This window comes from Ovis canadensis, chromosome 4, assembly GCF_042477335.2.
Source record: "Ovis canadensis isolate MfBH-ARS-UI-01 breed Bighorn chromosome 4, ARS-UI_OviCan_v2, whole genome shotgun sequence".
NCBI lineage: Eukaryota > Metazoa > Chordata > Mammalia > Artiodactyla > Bovidae > Ovis > Ovis canadensis.
Genome location: NC_091248.1, coordinates 118,326,521 through 118,354,067, shown reverse-complemented (window position 1 = coordinate 118,354,067; position 27,547 = coordinate 118,326,521). Strand labels below are relative to the sequence as shown.

At 38.8% G+C, this 27,547-nt stretch overlaps 1 protein-coding gene across 1 annotated transcript in view; it reads left to right on the top strand.

Moving 5' to 3' along the window:
* The window catches only part of KDM7A (lysine demethylase 7A), a 71,462-nt gene that overhangs the window by 41,933 nt on the left and 1,982 nt on the right, over window positions 1–27,547 (top strand). The window contains exons 3-19 of the mRNA XM_069588551.1: window positions 127–244; window positions 4,208–4,368; window positions 6,191–6,332; window positions 6,621–6,807; window positions 7,766–7,928; window positions 11,562–11,649; window positions 12,819–12,925; window positions 14,167–14,258; window positions 17,522–17,611; window positions 19,338–19,547; window positions 21,050–21,174; window positions 21,388–21,542; window positions 22,780–22,877; window positions 23,375–23,523; window positions 23,706–23,914; window positions 25,203–25,288; window positions 27,103–27,376. Coding sequence (XP_069444652.1) covers window positions 127–244; window positions 4,208–4,368; window positions 6,191–6,332; window positions 6,621–6,807; window positions 7,766–7,928; window positions 11,562–11,649; window positions 12,819–12,925; window positions 14,167–14,258; window positions 17,522–17,611; window positions 19,338–19,547; window positions 21,050–21,174; window positions 21,388–21,542; window positions 22,780–22,877; window positions 23,375–23,523; window positions 23,706–23,914; window positions 25,203–25,288; window positions 27,103–27,376 — 2,454 coding nt within the window. The remainder of the gene's footprint in view (window positions 1–126; window positions 245–4,207; window positions 4,369–6,190; window positions 6,333–6,620; window positions 6,808–7,765; window positions 7,929–11,561; window positions 11,650–12,818; window positions 12,926–14,166; window positions 14,259–17,521; window positions 17,612–19,337; window positions 19,548–21,049; window positions 21,175–21,387; window positions 21,543–22,779; window positions 22,878–23,374; window positions 23,524–23,705; window positions 23,915–25,202; window positions 25,289–27,102; window positions 27,377–27,547) is intronic.

Sequence of the window (27,547 nt, the reverse complement as noted above, 5' to 3'; positions counted from 1 at the left end):
TACATTTTAAAATGTGAGTTATTGTACTTCACAATTGTTTCTGATTATGTAGACTATAATGATAGAAAGTATGTGGTACCACCAGTTACAGAGATGTTTTCTTCTTTTAATCTTCTCAAAATCCAGTGAAAAAGAGGAGGAACTGGCACAGGCATGACTACACAGAAATTGATGATGGTTCCAAACCAGTGCAGGCTGGAACTAGAACTTTCGTGAAGGAACTACGTTCTCGAGTCTTCCCAAGGTACGTAAACCTGTTGTGACCAGAAACACTTAAGAACGTTACCTAGCTTGGTCCTTGCGTTGTCCGCCGGCTGCTTCTCTCTCTCCTTTGCCTCACCTCCTCCTCTTTTCACGCTCTGTTTTCCCTTATGTTTTCTGATCTGTCTCCACCCTACTTCTGCCAGAAGTCCTCACAGCCATTGCTCAGCCTCTGGTGGCAGCAAGACTAGGTTTTTGTTTTTAAATTTTTATTTTTTTAAGATAATGTATTTGAGTTATATGGCTTAAGAGAAGAGTGTCAAAAGCATTATGCAGCATTTAACCATGCTAATTTAGATCATTTCCTACTCACTGCCTGACATCTATTTAAAGTGATAATGCTTAATAGGCTTTTTACATGGGATCACATCCAGGCTTGTTAAAAAGGGGAAGTACAATTTAAATTTCAATCACAATATCACCTGCAGCTTATTATGGAATTATTTCAGATCCTGTAAGTATAAAACCCTGCTCGCTCTTTGTAATCTTGAGGATTCCTGGCCATTCCCCTTCCTTAAACAGAAGCATAAATGATAAGTGGCTTCTGTTGGCTTCCACAGGTAACAGAGAAAAAAATATGAAACACAGTGATTTCCATGTGCTTTTTGTGATATTAAAGGCCCTGTTCTCAAATATTCTCTTTTATCAGTATCAAAGTCATTGGAGAAATGTCTATTTTCATTGATTGATTTGGAGCCCAAGTTTTCAGCCAGTGTCTCTCGGCTGGCTTCAGAGACTTGTGAGTTCCCTAAAACTGTATAAACTATTTATTGTTGATGTATGAATGTGAATTTTTCAGGGAGAGGGGGCATAGCTTTCATTTTTTTAAATAGGTTTGTAACCCAAAAGAGTAGTGTCAAAAATCCTGGCCCAGCGATTCCTGTGGCTTCTCTGCCAAAGTGTTAAACACAACGAGTTAAATACAGATTACAGAGATGATCACAAATGTCCACACTGTACTTATCATTAATTAAAGGTCTTGGTTTTATTTTGTGTAACTCCATAAACCTCCACAGGCAGAGTGACAGTAGTTAACTAAATCACACATATTCAATGGGATTAGCATAGAAATGTGTAAAATAAAGTGAATGGGTTATCTTCTCCACCCTTATTTTAAGACTTAAAGTTTTTTTGGATCCTTTTTTAATGTAAATGATAATTTTTAAAAACAGTTATGTGTACAGATGTGTGATGTGTATACACTTCTAATTTTAAAAGGCAACATGGGGTTATGTTACACATATGTTGTGCAACTTGCTTTGGTTTTTTACTGTTATATTTAATAGATACCCTTCCGTATATATACATAAGTTTATCTCACTCTTTAACTGCTGTGTAGTGTGCAATAGTGTGTGTGTGTGTGTGTGTCTGTACCATATATACGTACCACAGTTTACTTAACTAGCCCACTATGGTATAGTGTCCAGTTTTCTTTCTCTTGTAAGTAATCATGTACCTGTGTTTTTAAGAACTTGAACCTAAATATTTTTGATCACTTTGGTGGAGTAAAACACCAAACATTTAAGATGAAGGAGTACAAGAGATTTAAGATTTTCCTGTAGATTGGAGTTTAAGGAATTGTTAAATTCTCAGAGGCTGAGGAACAAGGAACACTTGGGAATATTTATAGGGAAAATAAAAGGCAGTACAGAACTCAGTGAGTCAGGTAAAGAAGCTCTAAGCCTTCTATTTACATGACTGTCCAAGAAAAGTCTGTCTGGATTTTTTTAAGGCCTTAAACTGACCTACTATTACTGAGAAGGTGGGGTGATCTGAGCTCAGTAATTCAGAGACCTAGTTTCTCCTGTTATTTCCTTGACAGCTAGGCTACAGATGACATCAAGATAGCTAAGATCTGATTGTAAAAAAGGAAACTGTTGTGTTTAACCTATGATGCAAATGATGCCCTTAACTTTCAATGTATAGCAGCTGCAATTCTGTGAACATTTGAAATATAAAATTGAGACTATCCATTTTTAGAGATCTCTGATTTATGGTTAGGGAACAGTCAACAAACTGGAAAATTCTTGAAGAGATGGGAATACCAGACCACGTGACCTGCCTCCTGAGAAATCTGTATGCAGGTCAAGAAGCAACAGTTAGAACCAGACATGGAAAAATGGACTGGTCCCAAATTGGGAAAGGAGTGGGCCAAGGCAGACTGTTGTCACCCTGCTTATTTAACTTCAGTGCAGAGTACATCATGTGAAATGCCGGGCTGGGTGAAGCACAAGCTGGAATCAAGATTGCAGGGAGAAATATCAATAACTTCACATATGCAGATGACAGCACCCTTATGGCAGAAAACTAAGAGGAACTAAAGGGCCTCTTGATGAAAGTGAAAGAGGAGAGTGAAAAAACTGGCTTAAAACTCAACATTAGAAAAACAAAGATCATGGCATCCAGTCCTATCACTTCATGGCATAGATGGGAAAACAGTGGAAACAGTGAGAGACTTTATTATCTTGGGCTCCAAAATCACAGCAGGTGGTGACTGCAGCCATGAGATTAAAAGACACTTGCTCCTTGGAAGAAAACTATGACCAACCTAGACAGCATATTAAAAAGGAGAGACATTACTTTGCTAGATGGACAAAGGTCCATCTAGTCAAGGCTGTGGTTTTTCTAGTAGTCATGAATGAATGTGAGAGCTGGACCATAAAGAAGGCTGAGTGCCAAAGAATTGATGCTTTTGAACTGTGGTGTTGGAGAAGACCCTTGAGAGTCCCTTGGAGAGCATGGAGATCAAATCAGTCAATCCTAAAGGAAATCAATCCTGAATATTCATTGGAAGGACTGATGTTGAAGCTGAAGCTCCAATACTTTGGCCTTCTGATGCAAAGAACTGACTCACTGGAAAAGACCCTGATGCTGGGAAAGGCTGAAGGCAGGAAGAGAAGGGGACGACAGAGGATGAGCTGGTTGGATGGCATCACTGACTCAGTGGACATGAGTTTGAGCAAGCTCCTGGAGTTGTTGATGGACAGGGAAGCCTGGCATGCTGCAGTTCATGGAGTAGCAAAGAGTTGGACACAACTGAGTGACTGAACTGAGCTAAACTGAGGGGACAGTGAAAAGGGACAGACAGACCACACTTGAGTGTAATGCCTAGAACAGGTTAGTCACTAAAGAATGCAGCCAGAAGTTCAGCAACCCGTTTTTAGTGGCTTAAGGTGACTAACGTATTAAAACTTATTAAATACTGAGGATAATGACCTTTTAAATCAGGAATTCTCAACTGGGGCATTTGGACGTTGTCTCAATGAGTAGGGACTATGGATGCTAGTCATCCTCCAGTGTGCAGGAAAGCATGAATTGTTCTATGTCCCGGGAGACTTTATGATGTCTAATAAATATTTGTGTAGAATTTTATAGCAAGATAAAACATGATCTGTTTTTACTTATCCTAACCAGCTCCTATTGTATTGTACTCCCTCCCTTTTGCTCTTGGCTGGTTTTCTGTGTAGCGTGTGTTGAGTTACTTCTAATCTGTTACTTCTTTTAAATCTAACCATTCATTACGACTGTTTGTAGGCGTCCCGTTATTCTGTTATTCTGTTAGGGAAGCCTGGCATGCTGCAGTCCATGGGGTGGCAAAGAGTAGGACATGATTGAGTGACTGAACTGAACTGTTATTGTTATCTTTTCTAGTGTTGTTTACCTGAATATTTACATATTGAAATCCATATTTTGCTATAATTTGTTTTTTCTCTTGTTATAGTTAAGGCATTTTATATAATTCACATATATTTTTCCAATTGTATGTAGGATACTAAAAGGAGCTTTATAAAACATGAGTTATAAAAAGGAAAATTAGGTATGAGATAGGTTGAGAACCACTGATTCAGGTAATAATAGAGCATATGAATTAATCCATTACCAGATTTTTTTTTTTTTAGCTGAACTGATCAGCAAAGATGACATTTTACTCTTGTATTTTCTTTAGTGCCGATGAAATCATTGTAAAGATGCATGGCAGCCAGCTGACACAAAGGTACCTGGAGAAACACGGATTTGAAGTCCCTATAATGGTCCCCAAATTAGATGATCTGGGACTCAGGCTCCCGCCACCAACTTTTTCTGTCATGGATGTGGAACGTTATGTAGGTACGAACTGGATTCCTTTAATTGCTTGGGAAAACACGGTAAAAAATAAAGTTGATATTATCCTAAAATACTAAAAATTGAATGAAGAGATGTTAGTTTAGTTCAGTTTCTGGGTCAGGAAAAGTGAAATGCCACGTCATGTACTTTGAAAACTTTTTTCTCAGTAGACCTACTTTCAGAAAGACAGAAGGGAGCATTCTGTACAGCCTCCTCCTGTTGCTTTGTTTGTTTTTTGCCATCAAACTTCCTGATACTTGCTAGGAAAAATTATTACAGAGGGGTAGCTACAGATATGAAAAAGAAGTCTTTGGGAAACTGGGTGAGTTCTAGACCTTGGTAGCAGCATTCAGGTACAAGTTTTCTGGATCCTGCTTTAGTAACCTCCTGCTGCCTAGAAAAAGAGAAGCTTATTTTCAAACCTAGTTTTACTTCAATGACTTGATACTGCCTTTTAATGATGTCTGGACTTAATGTTTTATATTGAGTCCCAGAAAGGTCTAAGAAACAAGGTAGAAGACCCTTTATCTGTTGCATTATTGTTGACATTTTCAGGCACTTCTTTCATTCTCATAAGGGTATTGAGAGAGAAAGCTGACTCTGTAGATCTCATTCCTTGTCAGCAAAGTAGATAAAGATTATTTGAGGATTAGATCTCAAGTCTGTCTTGACTCAAACTGTCTATTCTTTATGTTATCTTCTGAGCCTGAAATAATCTGAGAATTTGTCCCTTTGTCTATCCATTGGTTGACATTGCCAATTGTTTCACCGAGGAAATCCAGTTAAATTGCCTCACTTCACATTCAGCTTAGTTTTGAACTATTTGATAAATTAGATGAGGCTGAGGTTTCACGTAAACCTGTTTGTATAGATAACATTGTAAAATAAATGGCTAGTGTAATAAAAGTGTAGGTAAAATGTTCACACTACTTGATAGCTAACTTTTTTAATACTGTAAAATGCTTCAATTAACAGGATTGTTTTGCCTCCTAAATATAAATAGTCTATTTGACTTTCTTAGCTTGTTTAAAGTTACATTCAGGTAAGAAACGGGTACTTGTTTCCTGTTTCAGATTAAGCATTGCTGTATTTTGAATTTCGCCTTATCCTGTCAGACACTGTAAAGCTAACTGGTTTTTAGGGTGATTCAGTGTTGTGCCTACAGTAGCTCATGGTTTTATCGGAAAATTGTAAATTAATCCCACTTCAAAACTCATCTCACAAACAATAATATGCACTGATTTTTGCTTCATTTTTTCCTTGAAGCAGAATATTAGGAGAGCAGACACTACCAGGCAAGCAGAAATTGTTTGTCCTGGTTAATTTGTTCACTAATTCCCCAATGACTGATTGGTTTCTCAAAATGATGGACTCAGAATCTTAAGTGTTAAAGAAGTAAAAGGGAAAAGTCTGTGTCCACATTTTGTGTAGAATTATTAATTATAATTTTGATTACCAGGAATTAACAGCCAGAACAGGTGGCTCAGTTTTTACCTACCAGTGTAATATGCGCTTCTGTCATAGGATGCACAAGAAATCGTTGTTGTATGGAAAGCTTTGTAAACACATAAATTTTTACACTCAGTGTTAATTATGCAGCTCTGTCTTAATTGCTTTATTCTTTCAAAAATTGTTCGTTTGTTCAGAAGTTCCAGTTGGACTTAAAAAGTAAGGATATAGGAAGAGTCTTTGTCTAAGCTATGTAGTTCTTATAGATGGCTTAATTATCACGTGCAGTAAATATGGTCTTTAAAAAAATTTTGTTTAGGGCATCTATTGGTGAAACTCTTAAGCACAATAATAAGGCTATGATTGTTCTCTGCAGGTGGTGACAAAGTAATAGATGTCATTGATGTGGCAAGGCAGGCAGACAGCAAAATGACGCTTCACAATTACGTGAAATACTTCACGAATCCCAGCAGACCAAAAGTGTTAAACGTGATCAGCCTTGAATTTTCAGATACAAAGTGAGTAGTTCTGGGTGTTTTGATTCAGCTCTGTGAGTGTTAGCTCGATGTAGTTAAATGATGCATTTACTTTAGTAAGAAACATAATTGTGACTCCTAAAGTGGTCCAGAGATACAGCTATGTTGTTGTACATTTTGCTTTGGCATGTTCAAACTTGAAGTATTCTTGTTAGCCTTGAGTTCCAGTTAATTTCTTGGTTGGGGTTGAGATGGGAGGTGCAGTTTTAAGAAGTTTTAATTTGCATGATGTGGGTGTGTGTGTGTGTGTCTGTTGTTTTTTTTTTAAAGGATGTCTGAATTGGTGGAGGTTCCTGATATAGCCAGAAAACTTTCCTGGGTGGAAAATTATTGGCCAGATGATTCAGTCTTTCCCAAGCCATTTGTTCAGAAATACTGCTTAATGGGAGTTCAAGACAGCTACACAGATTTCCACATTGATTTTGGTGGGACTTCAGTTTGGTACCATGTCCTCTGGGTAAGCTTGGCGTATTTCTTTGTTCACTTAACCGCAAAAACATATAGTCTTCTTCCCTCTAGTCAACCCGTAAATCAGATACCTGAGAAGGAGCAAAATTATAGTAATAATTGCTTCTGATCTTAAGGTCAGACTAAAGACAGCAAGTTGGATAAGTCAGGAATGCCCATAAAATTATGAATTCTCCTTGAGAGCATATATTCACCTTGTTTTAACTAGAACTGTGCAGTAGCCATTCAGCACATGGGGCTAAATTTAAATCATGAAACATAATGTCAAATTCAGCTTGTCATTTGTACTAACCACATCTCAAGTGCTCAGTAGGCACTTAGGGCTTTATGTCCACTGTATCGCGTAGCACAGATAGGAAACATTTCCATCGTCACAGAAAGTTCTTTTGGACAGTGTTGCTCTAGAACCAGATCTTTGTCTAAACCACGTGCCTGTGCATCAGCACCGCTCTGGACTCTGTTTGATGCTGTGCCTCGAGCTCCTCTTCCTTTGCTTCATGAGAAAGCAGAGGGTCAGTTCACTAAAGAAAGTCTGTTCATAAGTCTTTAAAAACAGCTGTAGCGTTATAGGTCTTAGGAGAAAGGGCAGAGTTTGCAGAGATCACTCTCTGTAACCTAGGGCCCGTTAACATGTATTTACTTCTACACCTTGAACATGAGATCAGTAGGATGCTTGTGATTCTTTACCCTCCTTTCCTGTAACTGTTTCTCCATCACGACTTTACTGACTCCTTGTCTTATTGGGAGGGGGAGCGTTAGTACCTGTGGAGATGCTTATTAAAGGCAGTAGCTATTGGTCAGGCATGTGAAATATGTCTTTCTGAGCCTAAGAAATCTGATAATTATCTAATTTAATTTAGAACATTGTATTGGGAAATTGCATCAATATAGGCCACCCTGAGAATGGCATTTCCTTTTTCAAAAATAGTGTGATTACTTCCTCCTAGGGCGAGAAGGTTTTTTATTTGATAAAGCCAACAGATGACAATTTGGCCCTCTATGAATCTTGGAGTTCATCTGTGACCCAGAGTGAAGTGTTCTTTGGAGATAAGGTGGATAAATGCTACAAATGTGTGGTAAAGCAGGGACATACCTTATTTGTTCCTACAGGTAAGGTTTTAATCCCATCCCTACTCCCCATAGCGATTGCTCATCACAGAGTCCCGCTTTTGATTGGAACCTCTGAGTTTAACTGAGTTTAACCTCTGAGTTTGGAAAGTGGCTTTGCATAACCTGAGAGATGATTCTTATGTTGAGCTTTTCACGTCCTTGTCCCTTGGAGGGTTTCTCTTGTGGTTCAACTTGTTTTGGCATTGTGTTTTGTGTCATTTGCCTTCATTTTTATTTTGAAAAATTCACATACCTTAATACACACCCTTTAAAAGTGTGCAATTCAGTGGTTTTTAGTAGATTAACAGAACTGTGCAACCCTCTCCCTAATTCCAGAACATTTCATCACCTCAAAAAGAAACCCTGTGCCAGTTAGCAGACACTCCCCATTCCCCCTCCTCTCAGCCCCTAGTAACCTCTAATTTTCTTTTGGCTCTGGATTTGCCTGTTTTGGACATTTCATATATAATAGGTGACCTTTTGTATCCAGCTTCTTTTAGTTGGCATCATGTTTACTAGACTTATCCATGTTGTATCTCTTATCAGTGTTTCATTGCTTTTTATGGCCAAGTAATATTCCGCTGCATGGATGTTTCACATTTCGTTTATCCCCTCATCAGTTGATGGACATTTTGGTTGGCTCCACTTTTTGGCTGTTATGAATAGTGCTGCTTTGAACATTTGTGTGATAGTTTTTGTGTGGAGGTTTGTTTTCATTTCCCTTGGGTTTATACCTAGTAGTGGAATTGCTGGGTCATACGGTTTAATGATGTTTAACTTTTTGAGGAACTGCCAAACTGTTTTCCTAACGGCTGTACCATTTTATGTTCCTGCCAACAATGTACAGGTATTTCAATTTCTCCACATCTTCACCACCACTGTGCTTATCTTTATTTTTGACATTCTAGTAGGTGTGAAGTACTAGTATCTCATTGTGGTTTTAATTTGTGTTTCCTTAGTGAGTAACGATGCTAAACATTTTTCATACTGGCTGTTTGTATGTCTTCTTTGGAGAAATGTCTGTTAAATCCTTTGCCCATTTTTGAGTTGGGCTGTCATTTTATTGCTGAGTGGTAAGAATTCTTTATATATTCTGAATAGACCCTTTTCAGATATATGATTTGCAATGTTTTCTCTCATTCTGTGGGTTGTCTTTTCACTTTCTTGATAATGTTCTTTGCACAAAATTTTAAAATTTTGATGAAATTCCCTTCAGTTTTTAATTGGTCAGCTCTGCGCTGATGTTGAAGGCCAAGTCTGCTGTAGGAGTCTGGGCTGCTATCCTGGGATAATTAGGAGGCAAATGAGTATGTTCTGAGGGAGCCTAGGAAGGGATTGAGTATCAGCCTTAGTTATAGCCTCAAGAATAGGCATTAGGTGTATCATCTTGAGAGGTGACTGAATGCAGGGCATGGATTCTTCTGCAGGCCAGTGGTTCTGAGAGTTGTGTTCTTCTGATTTGGGTGACCTTAATGGCTGCAGAGTTTGCAAGGATCTGTTACAGGCCCTGCTTTCTTACTTTGGCTATGGAGTATATAATAAGTATGTGTTGAATAAATGAATGAGTAAATGCCTAGAACTACCAGAATTGATAAAATCTAGATACCTATCAATATTTTCACTGTGAATGGGCTAAGCCCCTCCCTTAAGGACCCCCTAAACTCCTTTTTGTAGTAAATAGTTTGTTATATCTGTTTTAAAATCTTAAACTCAAATTTATCATCGGTATGACCTCCAGCACCAATAATTCCCTTCCCCCAATTGATGTAATAATCTAATTAGGTTATAAAGAAATTAGAAGTAATTTATAATAAAATATTATTTTGCAATGTCCCTGCTCAGGCACAGCAACATTGGAAGTAGGGTGATGCACAGGCCAGCTAAGCAGTACAGGTCTATAGCATTGGTGTGGATTAATGGTTCTCAAACTCCACAGACCCTCAGAGTCACCTGGAGGGCTTATTAAAACACAGAGCATGTGTGCCTGCTCAGTCCTGTCCAACTCTTTGCGACCGTGTGGACTGTAGCCCACTGGGCTCCTTTGACCATGAGATTCTCCAGGCAAGAATACTGGAGTGGGTTGCCAGGCCCTCCTCCAGGGGATCTTCCCACCCCTGGGATCAAACTTGCATCTCTTGCATCTCCTGCATTGGGAGGTGGGTTCTTTACCACTAGCGCCACCTGGGAAGCCCAAAACACAGAGCGCTGGGCCTTAACCCAGTGGTTCTGATTCAGCAGCTCTGGGATGGGCCTGAAAATTTGCATTTCTAATAAGTTTGCAGCTGAGGCTGATGCTGCTGGTCTGGGGACCACATTTGAAGAACCACTGCTATAGATAGTGTTGGTTTTTTTTTTCCCCAAGGTATTTGGCAACTGATAAATTTTCTTCAGTGTACAGGCTACCTGGTTGTGTTCCTAGAAAATCGTGCTGAAACCTTGCAAAAGATGCTCTGTTTCATATTAATGGAGCCATCGTTTCTGGGCTCAGTCAGTGACAGATTCTGTACCTGTCTGAATGCCCAGCAGATATTTGAAAGGCCTGGCTCAGGCAGGACAGTTTCTTGCTGTGTGGCACTGTCCTGCCTGTTGCACCCTGCCTCCTGCTCGCAAGATGACAGTGGTGCTTCCTGATCCTTGTGACAGCCCCACCCACCCTGCCCCGAACTCTCCAGACCACGCTCTGCTGGCAGCGCTTCCTCCACTGAGAACCACTGAGCTACAGAATTTGAAGCCGACACAGACTTCAAATTTGTGATTTCAGGGTCAAGCTCAAGACTTTGTGCCTTTGAGCACACAAATGGCCACCACTTCAAATCCAGTCTTCTTGGCCTTTTTAGATACTATATCACAGAACAGTGGCGAATCAAATTATGAAAAGTATAAAGAAAATGGAATCTGTCTATTTTAACAGTCAATTTTTCCATGCAAATGTATGTGAATATATTTATTTACATCTGTATAGCGTCTTTATGTTTGGTCTACAAGACCTTTCTTTCAAAAGTTAGACATCATCTCTTAGAAATGAGCCTCACTTTGGAAACATGTTGGCTTTATGGGAAGATAACATTCTGATTGCCAACATTTATATTTGTAGGGCCATAACCCTGCCTCATAAAATATGGGAGATCTACCTTTTCTTTCTTAGAGGCAGGTCCTGGGTGGAGTCCCACCGATCCTCCTCTGCTTGGTCCCTACCGGCCCTCATTTCAGGATGACACTAGGAAGGCCAGGGGCTCAGCCAGTTCCAATTATTCATTTAATGAAAACATGCTTGCCTCACTCTAACCAGATTTGACTTGTCTCAGAGTAAAATCTTTAACATAAAGTTAGATGTGTTTTTAAACTAAAAAATGAAAACAGTAACAATTACCAAAAGCTCCTTCTGTCCTGCACCATAATTTTGTCTAGTTGGGTCAATGCATTAATCTGAAACACAGCACAGAGGTGGCATAGAATAGGCATTTAATAAATACTTGAATCATTGTATCTTTAGATCATAATAGACATTAGCTTCTCTGGCACTGAAGTATGAGCTAAACTGATTTTTTTGTGTGTTTCTTAAAACAGGTAGATATCACATTTGTGTTGTTTAAATGTTGAAAAGTCACTGACATGTCCTTTTAACTGTTTCAGGGTGGATTCATGCTGTGCTCACTTCTCAGGACTGTATGGCTTTTGGGGGGAACTTTCTGCACAACCTTAACATTGGCATGCAGCTCAGGTTTGTGTTATCAGCACTTGAAGGATCTTTTTCAGCAACATATTTGATTGTGATCTCATGGAGATAGGCCCTGATAACTTATTAGAAACTTTAAAAAAAAATTGTCTTAAAATTTTGACAAGAGGACACCTTGATGAATCTAAAACAAAAAGAATCATTTATTCAAGTTGAGACTAAATACTTTCCCACATTTCAGAATTTTATAGAGATGGATAGGCTCTCCTTTGGTTCTCTTTACAGTGAGAGAATTGAACTAAATCAGGTCAGACTCAGGTATAACATACGGGGCTGGGACAGGACAATTCGAAGTTAGGAAATACCTGTTTTAATTTTGCTGTGGTGAAGGATTACCAACTATTTCCCCTTCTGCATGACAAGCTGACTTTTGGGCAAAAACTTCGCCTGGTAGCTTAATAAGAGACGAATGTTATTAGGCAACATTACTTATGGTAAAATGATTCCTCATTGTTAAACTACACAGGACTGGGAGAACTGGAAATACCTGGTAGGGAGCCATGTCTTTTGACTTTCCTGACTTGTAACTTGGCATGCCCATGGGGAACCCTGGAAGCCATGCATCAATGGAGTTATTACAAGAGATTCTGGCTCTTATGGGGCACGAAGCTTTAAGCCAAACTCCCATACTTGCCAAGTGAATCTTGCTTATACCTGAGCTGTCCCTGGGGAAAGACGGCTCCTGGCTATATGGACTGCTGCAAGGACTCTTGCAGAAAACTACCGTATGGTTTCTGCCTTCTCACCTTGACCCCACCCAAGTTTGGTCCTGAGCTGGAATGCTTAGTGGGACCTAAAGAAAACTCCGTGAATGGATGTTGGAGTGCTGTCTAACACAGGGAGCTAGTTTCTAAACACGTTATATTTATTACAGTGGAACCCTTGTAAAATTCCTTCTGTTAAAACTAGGCTACAGATCCCTAGGGGTGATCTTTTAGAAGCCCTGTGTAAATTCTTCAGTATACTGTCAGATCTGATAAGGGCAGACCTGAGTCAGATCATGACTCAGTCCTACTCACGTGTGTGGTGTTGAGCAGTGTGTAGGACCCCATTGGTCTTCTGTGTCATGGGCTGCCTTATTTCAGTTAAGTTGGTTGCCTCCATTTAACTTTGGAAATGCTAATGTTGAATTTCTTCAACTTTTCTTTATTTAGGTGTTACGAGATGGAAAAAAGACTTAAAACACCAGATCTTTTCAAATTCCCTTTCTTTGAAGCCATATGTTGGTTTGTAGCCAAAAACTTGCTGGAAACCCTAAAAGGTAATAATCTGAACATTTTGTTGTTTCATGTGATGCATGATATTTGTAAATTCACTTAAAGTCACTGATAGAGAGGTTCTTTTAAAAATATGGTGGCTGTTGTCCCTGTTTTGTTTTTTAAATGCATGATTTCCCCCTGTTCAGAACCTTTTTAACAAATTAGGAGAGCTCTAGTCCATAGTCAAAAAACACATGAACTGCTGCATTGGAACCACACAGGGAATCCTGAAAAGTGTTGCTTTCTCCCGGGACTCTAGTCACCTGCACAGATTTTCAGGCATGTAAAAGTGCCTCCCTAGCAAAAAACGCAGTTGAAGCCAAGGGACTGTTACTTAATGTTTGTCCCCAAGCATTTGCTTTAAAAACCTTTGAGGGAGCACTTCTCTTGTCCTGAGAGAGTCAGGTGGCGCCTGTGCTGTCACTGCTGTGACCGTTATGTGGCCAGCGTAAGGCACCTGTTAGCGCACCAGCTAGTGTCGGGCTGTGATCTGTGCCTGGAGAAACATGGTTTTGGGTGGTGGGTGGGTGGGGGAATATCCCTTTAAACGTGAAAGCCACCTTTTTATGTGGCTTTTCAGATTTAAGTGATTTATTATTGGTTTAATGATTTTTGAGCAGTCAAGTTGGAGACTCAGGGTCACTTCTCACTTTTATCTAGTTTTGCTTTGCACTTGTGCCCATGAGAATACAGTCGATCTAGTTTCTGTGTTGTCTTACATTTCTAGTCAGTTTGCAAATAGTGCTACTATTATCATTAACTTCCAGAAGAAGAGATATAAACAGATTAAACAGCAAAGTCTGTTCTAAACATTGGGGGTTTTCTCATTTAAAAGTTGCACAGGAAGAAAGGGTACAGTGAAAAGAAGCAAATCAGTGACTCTTTTCCCAGGATAGCATGCGCAGAATTAAATGGTAGGACTCATTCATGGTTTCTTTCCTTAAATGGGGTGAGGGGGCTCACTTTCTTCGGAAGGAAGGAGTAGTAAGAACCCCATCTCACACCGTGTAGCACTGTGTGGAGGTGGGTGTCTTGAGAGAGGTGCTGCTGTAGAAGATGGAGGCAGTAGTATTGAGTGTGGTTCTGTTTCTTTTTCTTTCTCATCTTGTCAGTTGATTGTTTCTTATTTCACTTTTTTTTCCTCTCTGTTAACTTGTTTGATATTTGGTGGTTACTCAAAACCTAAAGTTAATCACTTTGCCACAGAACCTAACTCCTTTCCCCCTTAACTTCGTTCCCACAGAACTGAGAGAAGATGGTTTTCAGCCTCAGACTTACCTAGTACAGGGAGTGAAAGCGCTGCATACTGCTTTAAAACTATGGATGAAAAAAGAAGTAAGTAGTTGTCTTTGGTGAAATAACTTAATTTTTATATGGCAAGGTCAGAAAAGTGAAAAGTGTGAAACTGTTAGTCTCTCAGTCATGTCCACGACTCTTTGCAAGCCCATGGACTGTCGCCCCTTCAGGCTCCTCTATCCATGGAATCCTCCAGCCAAGAATACTGGAGTGAGTAGTCATTCCCTTCTCCAGGGGATCTTCCCAACGCAGGGATTGAACCTGGGTCTCCTGCGCTGCAGGCAAATTCTTTACCATCTGAGCCATCAGGGAAACTGTTAATTTTTATATGGCAAGGTCAGGAAAACAGAGCCTTATGCTGTTCTGTCAGTAAGTGGGAGTGCTAGAAGGAATGGGAATCATGCTTTAACTGAAAAGTACAACCTGTGTTTATTAGTATATACAGATATGCTGGTTTTTGTTTATATTTTTGAGAATGGAGTACCTAGGTACTTCTTTAATCTTGAAAAGAAAGTAAATTTGAGACTATCTGGGATATTGACTAAGAAATTAACATGTAGATATAGAATAATAGTATATAATTTTGTGCTCACATCGTGTGCTAACCACTGTGTTTAGTCTTTATATCCATAAATGCATTTACTAACTCATTTACTCTTCAGAGCAACTAAATGAGTTTGTGGTGCTGTTGTTGTCCCCATTTTAAATACAGAGAAGTTGAGGTTCAGAGTGTAAGTGCTTGCTCAAGACAACTGGTGGAGCTAAGATGAAGCTCGGTCTCTGCAAAGCTGTTATCCCTCTGCTGGTCTTATGTAAGAACAAAGGAAAAGAGAGGTCTGGGTTCAAGCAGGAGCTTTCCATTTTCCCTGAACTGTGGTATAGTTTGCATTCGAATCCTACCACCTCTAAGAGGTCATCTCAGATCTCTCCATTTGGAATTCTTAGGTCCTTTCCTTATACGTCGATAGCATATCTCTTGAGCCAGTGGACTTAAAAGTAATGTCCATAAAGTAATGTGTCCATTTCTTATTGTCTACATTTATGAGCTCTTAAAAAACAGGGACTTTCTCATCTTTATTTCCTTCTTGGAACTTTACACACAGTGCTTTAGTAAGTGATAAATATTTTATCTGATGAAAATACATTTCCATGCTGATTTCTTAAATGTCCACTTGAAGTAAAAATCCTGCTCTTAAAAGATACTTTCTGTGTGCTTGTGCTCAGCCGCTCAGTTGTGCCTGTCTGTGACCCCAGGGATTGTAGCCCGCCAAGCTCCTCTGTCCATAGAATATTCCAGGCAGGAATACTGGACTGGGTTGCCATTTCCTACTCCAGGGGATCTTCCCGACCCAGGGGTTAAACCTGCATCACCTGCATTGACTGGCGGATTCTTTACCTCTGAGCCACCTAAAAGATACTGGGAAAGTGTCAGTCTGTCAGTCGAGTCCAACTCTGCGACCCCATGGACTGTAGCCTGCCAGGCTCCTCTGTCCATGGGACTGTCCAGGCAACCATACTGGAGTAGGTTGCCATGCCCTTCTCTGGGGGATCTTCCCCATCCAGGGATCGAACCTGGTCTCCTGCATTGCCTGCAGATTCTTTACCCTCTGAGGGTAATAGATTACCCTCCCAATAATTTTATGCTTCTTTTCATTTGTTTTTTTTTAAATCATTGCTGTATACACATTAGAGCAGGGGTGCTGTGGAAGCATATAGGAAAATAAAATCAGCATCAAAGACATCATCATCTAATTGACAAGTAAAGGCAAAAACAGATTACAAAAGTATATCGTATATAACAGGATAAAAACAAAGAGTATCTTGCAAAAACTGTGTAATTCCTTTTCTTCTGAAAGCTTTAGACAAGTTGTTCTCAAGCTTGTGTGTTTATCAAAATTGCCTTTAGAGATTTTTAGAAATAACTTTTTTCCCCTAGAGATTTTGGTATAATAGATCTGTAGTAGGCTATGAACCTCTAAACTTGTGGGTGATTTTGATGTACAATGAAGACAGAGGAGCCTGGCATGCTGGAGTCCATGGGGTTGAAAGGAGTCGGACACGGCTGAACAACTGAACAACAACAAGAAAATTCATCAATAATAGATACTGTTAATTGATTACATCTAGAGTACACTTTGAGAGGCAGCTTATTAACCTAGTGGTTCAGGGTGTGGACTCCAGAGTCAGAGGCTTGGATTCAAGTCTTAGCCGTGCTGTTAATAAAGCGTGAACTTGTGCTTCTATTCCCTCGACGTACAATGAGAGTCCTAGGAGAACCTCTGTCTAGTGTTGAAATGATTTATGAGGTAACATTTGTAAAGCACTCAACTGTATCTTGCCTGGCACATTTGCTGTTGTTCAGTCGCTCAGTTATTTTTTTGTTGTTGTTATTTAATTTGTTGTTGCTCAGCCTGGCACATAGTTTGCACTTAGTGTTACTGTTACCATTGGTTTGTTTTAACAAATTATGCTAAAACCAGGGAGAGGATATAAAGCAGGAGTAGCAATTAGTATGTTAAGGGCATCTAAAAGGTCAGATGTTCTTAGATTTGTTGTTTAGTTGCTAAGTTGTGTTCAGTGCAGCCTCATGGACTGTAGCCCACCAGGCTCCTCTGTCCGTGGGATTTCCCAGGTAAGAAAACTGGAGTGGGTGGCCATCTCCTTCTCCAGGGGATCTTCCTGACCCAAGGATTGAACCTGCATCTCCTGCAATGCAGGTGCATTCTTTACCACTGAGCCACCTGGGAAGCCTGTTCTTAGATAAACAGATTAATGTTTGGAATTAGACATAATAAACAGTGAGAGCAGTTTGCACTTCAGTAGATACGGTAACTCGCCAATTAATTCCTCTTTCCTATTGATGGAATCTTTTTCCTATTTTACTTTTGGAAAGCAAAAAATAAAAGACTTTATGAATTAGATTTACCATGAGAAGCTAGGATTATTTTAGTGCCTATGTTTCCCCTTACAAATCCTTTTGTATTATGAATTAAATTTAAGGCTTCATTAGTTTCTTTACTAATTATAGTAGTATTTAGAATTACAGTAGGCTTTGAGGTGTAGAGTCCATTTTGAGCAGAATTCACAGTAAGACAAGTCCATGTTTAACTCAAAGTAAAAGGATTTCATAAGTCAATAAGGATCTCCTTAGAAGCTATGAAACCAGCTCCATGAGTTCTGAGACCTGGCTTGTTGGTATTTGACTTTGTCTATAAAATCTAGAGAACTTAAAAATTTATTAGTTTTTACATCTTAAAATGTAAATAACTTTGGTTGTCTTATCTTTGTTAATCCAAATACAGCTTGTATCTGAACATGCCTTTGAAATTCCAGACAATGTTAGACCTGGACATCTTATTAAAGAACTTTCTAAAGTAATTCGAGCAATAGAGGTAAGAGTAGAAACTATCATCTAAATGCTTGGTTCCTATCTATTTTGAGAAGCAGTTGGATCTACCACCACACTACAAATACTGGAAAGCCTCGACATTCTTAGAAGAACTAGAATGAGCTGTATCTGGAAAGGAGTCTCAGGGTTTCAAAGCCCTACAGAGAAATCTGGAATATTGTATCATCATGAAGTAATAAGGATGTAGTTACCAAGTTACTTCAGGTTTTTCAGGTTACTCCGAAAATGAAAAAAATACAGAATAAACAAAACTTTCAGATCTCACTCATTTCTGCAATGCAAAGATGAATGCATGTTCAGATGTGTAAGATGAGTAAGAACCGGTGAAGCTGGATGGGAAAGAGGGTTGGGGCAAGGAGACCCACTCAACTGAAAATATTATGACACCTGGGTTAGGTATATGCCCTTTGATAAAAGCCCATGGAGTCTGACATTAGGTATTTTATTAATTAGGAGATATTCTAGGTGTTAAAGATAGAGGATTTTAATTAAAGTAATTCTTCAGGAAGGTGGTTCTGTTAGTGTCTAGCTTGAACTGAAAGGAAGTTAAGTGGAGGAATGGATGCTGATAATTTAATGGCTCAGATCAGGGCTGTATTTGGGAAACAAAATAGAGGTATTAAAATGTTGGGTTTAATATCCTTGGATAGAGTACTTCATATAATTCTCAACATGTTCAGATAGAGTAGGGAATTTTTTATGTTTTTGAAGAGCTGCATATACATGAATTTTTAAAGTCAAAAGTCATATATTTAATCTTAATATATATAAATGTATAAATATATAAATATATATCACAACAATAACCAAAACTAAGAATATACTCAATAAAAAAGTATAGGTCTATATGAAAAAACTAGAAATCTTTACTAAGAGAAATAAAACTCTAGTTTAATAAATGGGAGTGTCATTTCTAAAATATGTCAATTGCAAATTAGTATTACAAATTGAAAATGGTGAAATATTCTTGGAAGAATAATGGACAAAAATAGTCACCAAAGTGTTTTGTTTTTTTTTTTAATTGGAGGGTAGGGAGTACAGAAGGCAGCAAAATGGCTGTAGAAAAATGTACAAAGAAAATATAAACAGGAATTTCATTAAAGAAGAGATGGAAATGGCCAATTCAATAAAAATATGAAAAATATTCTCAATATGTGAAAAAGTATTCAACCACATATTACCACATAATTTATGATTTCAAATGATGGTTTATCACATTGGCAAAGATAAAATTCTGTATTTTTGCTCCGCTGATAGGAAGTATAAATTAGTGTATGATTTCTAACTGGCATATACCTTGACTTAGCATTACTTTAATAAAGTAAAGAAGACAATTCCAGTTAAACTTGATATATGACCATACCTGCTTACCACTATCACCTCTTGGAACCAAAATGATAGTAAAAAAATGAAAGCAATATCTATCCCTAAGTATTAGGTCAATGAATTATGCTATATCTCTACAGTAGAATATGATACAGCCTTCAAAATGATGTTGAAAATCAAGGATATGTGTTCACAGTATTTTATGTGGGAGAGAAAAGGGGAAAAGATCTCAGTAGAGCTGTTCAGGTTTTATAATTTGGTGTTTTTTGTTTTTATGATGAAAAGGAATGTTTTTTGTTTTCTAAAATATTTTTATAGATGATTATTTAGTCACTTATGTTTGTGGCCTTGTCATAAAAGTACCCCAAATTTTGTTCTTAAAGGAGGAAAACGGCAAACCAGTTAAATCTCAGGGAATCCCTTCTGTGTGTCCAGTTTCACGGTCCTCAAGTGAAGCAGCTTCCCCATACCATTCCCGACGAAGGATGCGGAAACTTCGAGACCACAATGTCCGAACTCCTTCCAACCTCGACATCCTGGAGCTCCACACGAGGGAGGTGCTCAGAAGACTGGAGATGTGTCCCTGGGAAGAGGCAAGCTTCTGTTCCATGGTCACATGAGAGACTCAGTCATTTCTGAAAGGCCTTCAGAAGGATGATAGAAAGAGGCCAGGCTGGCCCTTGTTGTCTGAGCTTTGCTTAGCACCCTAGGGGTCAGCAGCACTTCTGCTTGTGATGGGGGCATGCTTCGGTGTAGAAGTAGGACGAACAGGTCCCATCGGTTTGCTGACATGTGTATCGAGTGTTTACTGAGTGCCCGGTACTCTTCTAGGCTCTGGGGAAGGTACCAGAGTGGGCAAAACCCAAGCCCCTGCCCTCATGGAGCTTCCATCCTAGTTCAAGTTGGAAGGATCGAAGTCAGAGACAGGTATTAAAGTCGTATAATTTCAGATAAAAAGGTCATGAAGAGAGCAGTAGAATAAAGGGGCTGGTGGTTGGCTGCTTCTGCTAAGGTGATCGGAGAACCTCTCAGGTAGGTGCATTTGACAGACACTTACATAGAAGAAGTCAGGTGGATACGCAGACTTGAGGAGGAGTATTGAAGGCAGAGGAAAGTGCAGGTGCTGTAGGCCTTACCCTGGCCCAGCGGCAGCAGCATGCATCACTGTTAGGCTGGGAGACTATTAAACTCATTACAGTTTGAGAAATGCTGGCCTGACAGAGTGATGAGCTCAGTGTGGGGCCTTTGGAAAACATGCTACTGACCTGTGATGAGACCCATGTCATCCATGTTTGTACATCTTAAGGAGAGGACAGTTTAAAATGAGTAAGATAGCAGTATCTCTGAATTAACATATTTACAGATGTTATATAGAAATTAAAGCTTCCTTAAATATTTTAAATTTTATATAATTCTATTTATACTGTTGTAAGCTTTTGTTGTTCTAAACCTCCTTCAACCCATAGCCATCTGGTAGAAGATTCATCCATAGCTATGTGGGAGAAGCTTCAGGTTATTATAAGAAGCTCTATATATTATTAAAGAAAAATATTAAAGGAAATATTCTTTATGTTTTAAAAACCAGCCACTGTTGTGCCTTTATGTCACTCGGTGGCGTTTGTTCCTGGTGATAGCAGGATGGTGACCTGTAAATCGCTGAGAGTACCTGGGGGGAAGACTAGAGATTGGGGCAGAGATGGGGGACCCGGAAAGGACCCAGCGGTTAGGGAGAAACAAGGGAAAGAGAACTCAAAATGCACGAAGGCAGTACTTCTCCAGTTTTCCAGCTTTCTACAAGAGTGAAATGTCTGAATTCACGTGAGGCAGATTTTATATTCTGCTTTGTAGAACGTATTTTACTGTTACTGGCCCTACAGAAAGATGAACCACATTCATGCTGGTTTTAGGAGCCATTTAGCTTCCATGCTGCATCACTGCAAATGCCCTAGCCTTGGAGGCTGCCCAGCACTCTTAGGATGCAGGGCTGTGGGGACTGGGGCAGGGGGAGGTGGTGGTACACTCTCCTGCTCCTTTACCTGTCAAGCAGGTATTTTTGAGGGTGGAGGTTAAGTAAGTTCTGTTTTTATACTTTAAGGACATCCTGAGCTCAAAACTGAATGGAAAATTCAACAAACATCTCCAGCCATCTTCCACAGTACCTGAATGGAGAGCGAAAGATAATGATCTTCGATTACTGCTGACAAATGGAAGGATAATTAAGTACGTGAAGTAGATCAAAGTGTCAGAGAGTTTAGTTTTCCATGGATTCCCTCTGTTCATTTTATTCTGGGTCCAGACCATTGCACACCTGCCTGAAATATGGGGAAAGTGTCTCAATTCTCAGTTTTCTCTGCAAAGTAAGGAGAGTGTAATACTGTTTGGCTGCATAGTTGCGCTATTTTCTGAGTTGATTCTTTTTCCCTCTATGTACAGGGATGAGAGACAACCCTTCACAGATCAGAGTCTTTATACAGCAGATAGTGAAAATGAAGAGGATAAGAGAAGGACAAAAAAGGCAAAAGTGAAGATGGAAGAGAGTTCAGGAATAGAGGGAGTGGAGAATGAAGAGTCTCAAAAACCACTTAACAGTATGTTTGTTTTAATGGTCATTTTAAAAGGTCTGTTCATTATTAATATGCTAATAATATGTCAGGTAACTTGCTAATTTTAAAGTGCTTAAATTAGTAGTAGGATTAAAATTTCTTGTGTCCCTAATACTCTTTTGAGAAATCTGGAGCATTTCTGAGTCCTCTGTCCATCAGGGAAATGCTGAATGTGACCTCCCAATGAGGGGTGGCAGCTGGGGAAAGTGGTATTAGTGACAAGGATGTCATTGGCCAGTGACACCCTCATCTAATGACAGTTTTTTCAAGAGTCACATAAAAGCTCATGCATTTTATGGGCCTCTACTCCGAATTATGAAGCAGTTGAAAATGTAGTGCAATTTCCAAGATAATTTTAGCTAACATACATATGGTTTTCAGAATTAGGAGACCTATATAACTGGCTGATCTGAAGCTATTAGTAACCCAAGTATTATTTTATTTGATTGCATATTGACGACAAGGCTCTACTTGGTTATTAATTGGTTACCATCAATGCAATGAATAGTAACACCTCCTCCTCCTTGAGATCTTTGAATGAAGTCTTTCATTTTCTCAACATTTTTCAGGGCCTCCGTATACCCTTCTATCTTAAAAAGTAGTTAAACATTTTTGTACTTGATAAGTGAATATTCTAGATAATTAACATTATTAAATCCATGTCGAATACCTCAGTTCCTGATAATTCCAGATAAGTTTGTTATTTTAGTCGGTGACTCTACATTTGTTCACATGCCGGGGGAGACACAGCTGATCAATGGACTTTATCCAGCAGTTGCTAGCCGAAAGTGCTGTGGGGAAAGAGACGCAAGGGTGAAGCTTGGTCTATAAGCTTGTTGAATTCACTGTCTACTTGAATGTGTCTTAGGCTCAGGAGAGTTTTTTTGTTTTGTTTTCTGTTGAGACAAATAAAGCATAACAGAAAGTGAAAAGCATTGTAGCTAATTTTAGTGTTGAGGTTTTTTTCTGGGAAGAAATAAAATAGTCAACCCACCCATGCAAGGATTGTAAACCATATTTGATAAATACCACAGAAGTTTTAAGAATACACTTCAATCTGTATCTTGGTTAATTAGGGGAAAAATCCTTGGGGGAAGAATGAAATGAAGACAGTGAAAGCAATGAGAAAGGACACAGCCGGCGCAGTTGAGTTGGACGGGCTTTGGATGGCACTTTGTTCCAGTTCTGATGGCTCTTTTTCTCTGATCACTTTCCTTCTCAGGGTTTTTAACAAGTGTGAAATCAGAACTCAGGAATCGATCATCTGAATATTCTGATATTTCTGATTCAGAAGACTCTGGACCTGATTGCACTGCACTGGTACGCCTGGGACCCTGCAACTTACAGTTATGTGGTGGAAAGATGAACACTCACTTTCCTTTACATGGGAGGAAAGTGGATGACAGCTTTCCCAAAGCCTGTCTGTCTGACCTTTGTGGCACAGAGCCTTCTCTTCAGTGGTAATTACACACACACCCGGTCACGTGACTACTTACATCTGATCAACAAAGCTTCTGTCTGATTTTGGAAAGGGTGGAGGGAGATACAGCTCTCGTTTCTCATATTTCCTCATAGGTTATATTTCATTTTGCCATAAAGAAAGCCTGTACTGTGTGGTTTTTTTTTTTTTTTAAACTAAGGAATTATGTTACTGCAGTAACTAGAGATTTATTTCCACTTTTTCATATGGAACACAGAAATAATTCCATGATAATGAAGTTCTCACTTTCCCTTTAGATGGATAAACTGTTTCTGGTTAGTTTGTATAAGCGTGTTCTGATTTCTTATATAGACTTCCTTCTATTTAATTATCTCAGAAAAATAATTTTACCACTGAAGAGTCTGAAAGTTCAGGTGATGAAAAGAAACAAGAGATAACATCAAACTTTAAGGAAGAATCTAATGTGATGAGGAACTTCCTTCAAAAGAGCCAAAAGCCATCTCGAAGCGAAATTCCAGTTAAAAGGTAGGCATGCTGATGATGATGGTGTTATTACAATGTTATATAAATTATAGGAAAACATTTGTTATTTTTTTTTGTTTTGTTTGGAGGTTTTTGTTTTGTGCGTGTGTTTTGGTTTTAAAATTTACCAAATATTTCCTTAAGAGTAAAAAAGTTCTTGTCTTTTCTGCTGATCTGCCCTTCAGGGAATGTCCTACCTCGACGAGCACAGAGGAAGAAGCTATTCAGGGCATGCTGTCTATGGCAGGGTTGCACTATTCCACGTGTTTACAAAGGCAGATTCAAAGCACAGACTGCGGTGGTGAAAGACCCTCTCTCCAGGACCCCAGCAGCTGCCACAGCAGTAACCATGAGGTCAGGCAGTTGTATCGCTGTGATAAGCCAGTGGAAAGTGGTAAGAAACATAAATTGTAATTTTCTGAAAAATAACATAGAACCGTCACCTTAATAGCCCTGTAATCCTAGCTTGAGGTTAAGGATTATGAACAAGAAATGTTTATTAAACATCTTTAGTTGGAGATGGTGTTAGACATATTGGCAGATATATATATATATATATATATATATATATATGATGTTGACAAATGTTAGCTGCAAATAGAATAACTCAGAATGTAAATTAACGGATTAGGGGTTGTATTCACTGACTTGCAAGACAGTGTTGTTTCCCTTTTATAAGCTGATCAGAATGGAGGGCATGTTTGTGTCTTAATTGATGTGCTTAGTTTGAACAATCCACTCTTTTTCCTTTTATGGAAGGGAAGGCGAGCTTTCAGCTGTTTCTGCTGGAGGGTATCCTCTTCTACTTAACAGGAGACAGTCTGCCTTTAGGGAGAAGTTTTGTTTCCCAAAAATCTGAGGAGGATTAGGGAAAAGATGGTACTACATTAAAACTGAAGTCTATTATAGGAATTATGTTCATTCCCACCTAGCTGTGTCGATTATGTGCCAGGAGCTTGGCATTCATTTCACTTAATTCTTGAAATGACATGTTGGGTGTGTGTAATGTAGCTTTAATAGGTAAAGGAAAAAAGATTTAGTGGAATTAACTTGCCCACACTTACATGGCTACTCAGTGACTGGAATTTGAATCCAAGACTAGATCATGTGATCTCAAAATCTTTGCTTATTGTATAAGAGGAAACTCAGGTTTAAAGAGGTTATATAACTTGGCTAAAGATGTATTGGTAATGAAAGATCTCAAGTTCAAATCTGTATTTTTCTGTCTTTCCACTTATCATTCTGTCTTCCTATAATCTCTTTGGCCCCTTGAAAAGAAAGCTTCTCTGGAAATGCTGCCAGATTCAGGCAAACATATGCCTTTATTCTGTATGGGAAAATATACTATTTTTAGAGAAACTGTATTGCACTTGGTTTTACATCTACAACAGATGGCCACAGAATTTGATCTAGGTCCTCCAGCATCTGGCCCAAAACCTGCCGTAGAAAGAAAGACAGTCTTTGAGAGAACTGAAATAATTAACATGTTGGATTGCAAGCTGGTGACTGTTTTGTTTTTGAGAGGGAAAGGAGTATGGTGAAAGTATATGAATAAAGAGTTAGCATGCTCATTTTTTGAATAAAATGTCAACATAAATTTACTTTCAGTTTTAAGCAGCAGGCTAACTTTGTTCTTTAAGATCCAGTTTGTGAGAAGATTTTTAATTAAAATTTCTCTTTAGGATATCATGTCAAGACTGAAGATCAAGAGTTGAGGAGTTCTTCCTGGATTAAACAATTTGATACAACTTCCAGATTTAATCTTCAGGTATATTCAAGGTTTGAAATATTGAAATAGGATTGTCATTAGCTCTGTTTTTGCTTTTGTTTTTAAAACTGCAATCAGTAATCAACCCCCAGATGTAGAAAGCTTAACAATTGTCATTGAATGTACCTTTGAACAGCTGTCCATTTTTAGGGATTCTGATGTACTAACCAATGAAAGGCTTATGGATAGAATGTTATCTGGAAAAAAGCAACTTATTTAAGAAAGCAGTTAAAAACTCCTGGCTGCCAACACCTTTAGGTTATGTCTGCCTAGAATGAAACATGAAAGGAAAAAGTACCACAATACCACAAGGATCCTTTTAATCTCTGCTGTTGTTTATTGAGCATTTTTAGATATCAAATTTCTTTGAGAATTTGATGACAGTTACAGGAAAATATTTTCTTTCCAAAAAATGTTCTCCATGAATATGACTTGTGCTTACATTTTTCTCATGGTTTGTACCCCACCCTCACCCCAGACCATTCATTAAGTCCAGATTGAGAGTCACTGCTCCAAGAGAAGACACTTGATATCTGAGGATTCTCATGTATGAATGCTTATACCGAACAAAATGAACCCCCAAAATACCTTTTTTTAAAAACGTTGCTAGTAGCACCAAAAAAGGAAGGCTGTGTGACCTTTTGTGGAGAAGGAAATGGCAACCCACTCCAGTATTCTTGCCTGGAGAATCCCAGGGACAGAGGAGCCTGGTGGGCTGCTGTCTGTGGGGTCGCACAGAGGTGGACACGACTGAAGCGACTTAGCAGTAGCAGCAGCATAACCTTTTTGCTGCAGACCTTGGAAAATGACAACCAAAGAACGAATCAAAACTCTTAGGTGGCACAGTGGAGTCTCCAAGCCTCCCCAACCCCATTTGCTCTCTAATAACAGAAATATGGGTGGTTTTAACATTCTTCATTTGGCTTATCTATATTTTCTAAATACTTGTCAATTACTTTTATAATAAGAGAAAGAACCAAGTTATTTTTTAAAGGCAAGTACAAGTTCTTTTAATGGGAGGATATGCTCCAGAGACAAAGGTCAGGTAAGAAATTCCTTAACTATTAAGAATTCACTTACTAATGTATGATTCTATAGTGCCTCACTGGTTATAAAATTTATAACTCAGTAGCATTATTGGATTTAGTATTAAAAGGTAAGCTGTTATTTAAATTCAGCTGTTGCTTTTATAATTGTCTTTGAAAATGAAGAAGCAGAAGACAAATGATGAGCAAGATCACCTTAGAGAAAATAGAATTTCTGTTTCTTATAATCTAGAGAGGTATTAGAATAGTGTGTCAAATTGAAAAGCTGTTTCTTCATACTCAAGCGTATTTGTAAGACTGTTTTAAAGCAAGTCTGTGTTTAATGCTGTTTTTAAAACTTACTTGACCATTACAGAATCAGAAATTCACTATAATAAACACACACAAACACACACTTAAAACTAGTTTCATGAAACATTATATCTACAGTATGCTCTTTTCAGGTTTATCTTTTCCTTTTCTCTCTTTAATTCTGGTTGGGACCCTCTCTGTTTTGATTTCAAGACCTACCAGTCATCTATCTTATCTATCTATAATGTTTTCTTCTCAACTTGAAGATGTCTCAAGTTACAAGGCATCTTTAAAACCTGAATCCTTCAGAGCTACTAGGTTTGAGAATGAGATGACCATCAGGAGGGGTCATCTATGGCCACTTCATGTTAAAAAAACCTAAGTTCAGTAATTTATTTCTTCTCTCTCTTAAATTGTTAATACATTACTTCTCGTAAAGAAACCCTAAAAATTTGGCCTTATTTCCTTCTTTCTTAGGATCTAAATAGAGGCCAGAAATGCATCAAGAAGGAAGTTTCATCAGAAATCAGTCAGAAAGTACAAAGTAGGAATTCTGTGGACAGCAGTGGCTCAAGCCTTCAGAATGCAAAGTATACGCAGAGTTCAAGCTTGATATCAGGGGCGTGCCAGCTAAGTAACGGCAGTATAAGCCCAGAAAGGCCTGTTGGTGAAACTTCCTTTTCAGTGCCCCTTCACCCCACCAAGAGACCTGCGTCAAATCCACCACCTATCAGCAACCAGGCAACAAAAGGTAATGTTACACGTGTGTAGGTTAAGTTAAATAGACATGTCTCTGCACTCACATTGCTTACAGCCTGCTGGGTATGGACACTGCACTGATAGGTGCTCAGATTACTATGGGGACAGAGAAGAAGGTATCTCAGTCAGCCCTGAGGAGCAGGAGGGGTTTCCTGGAGGGGGA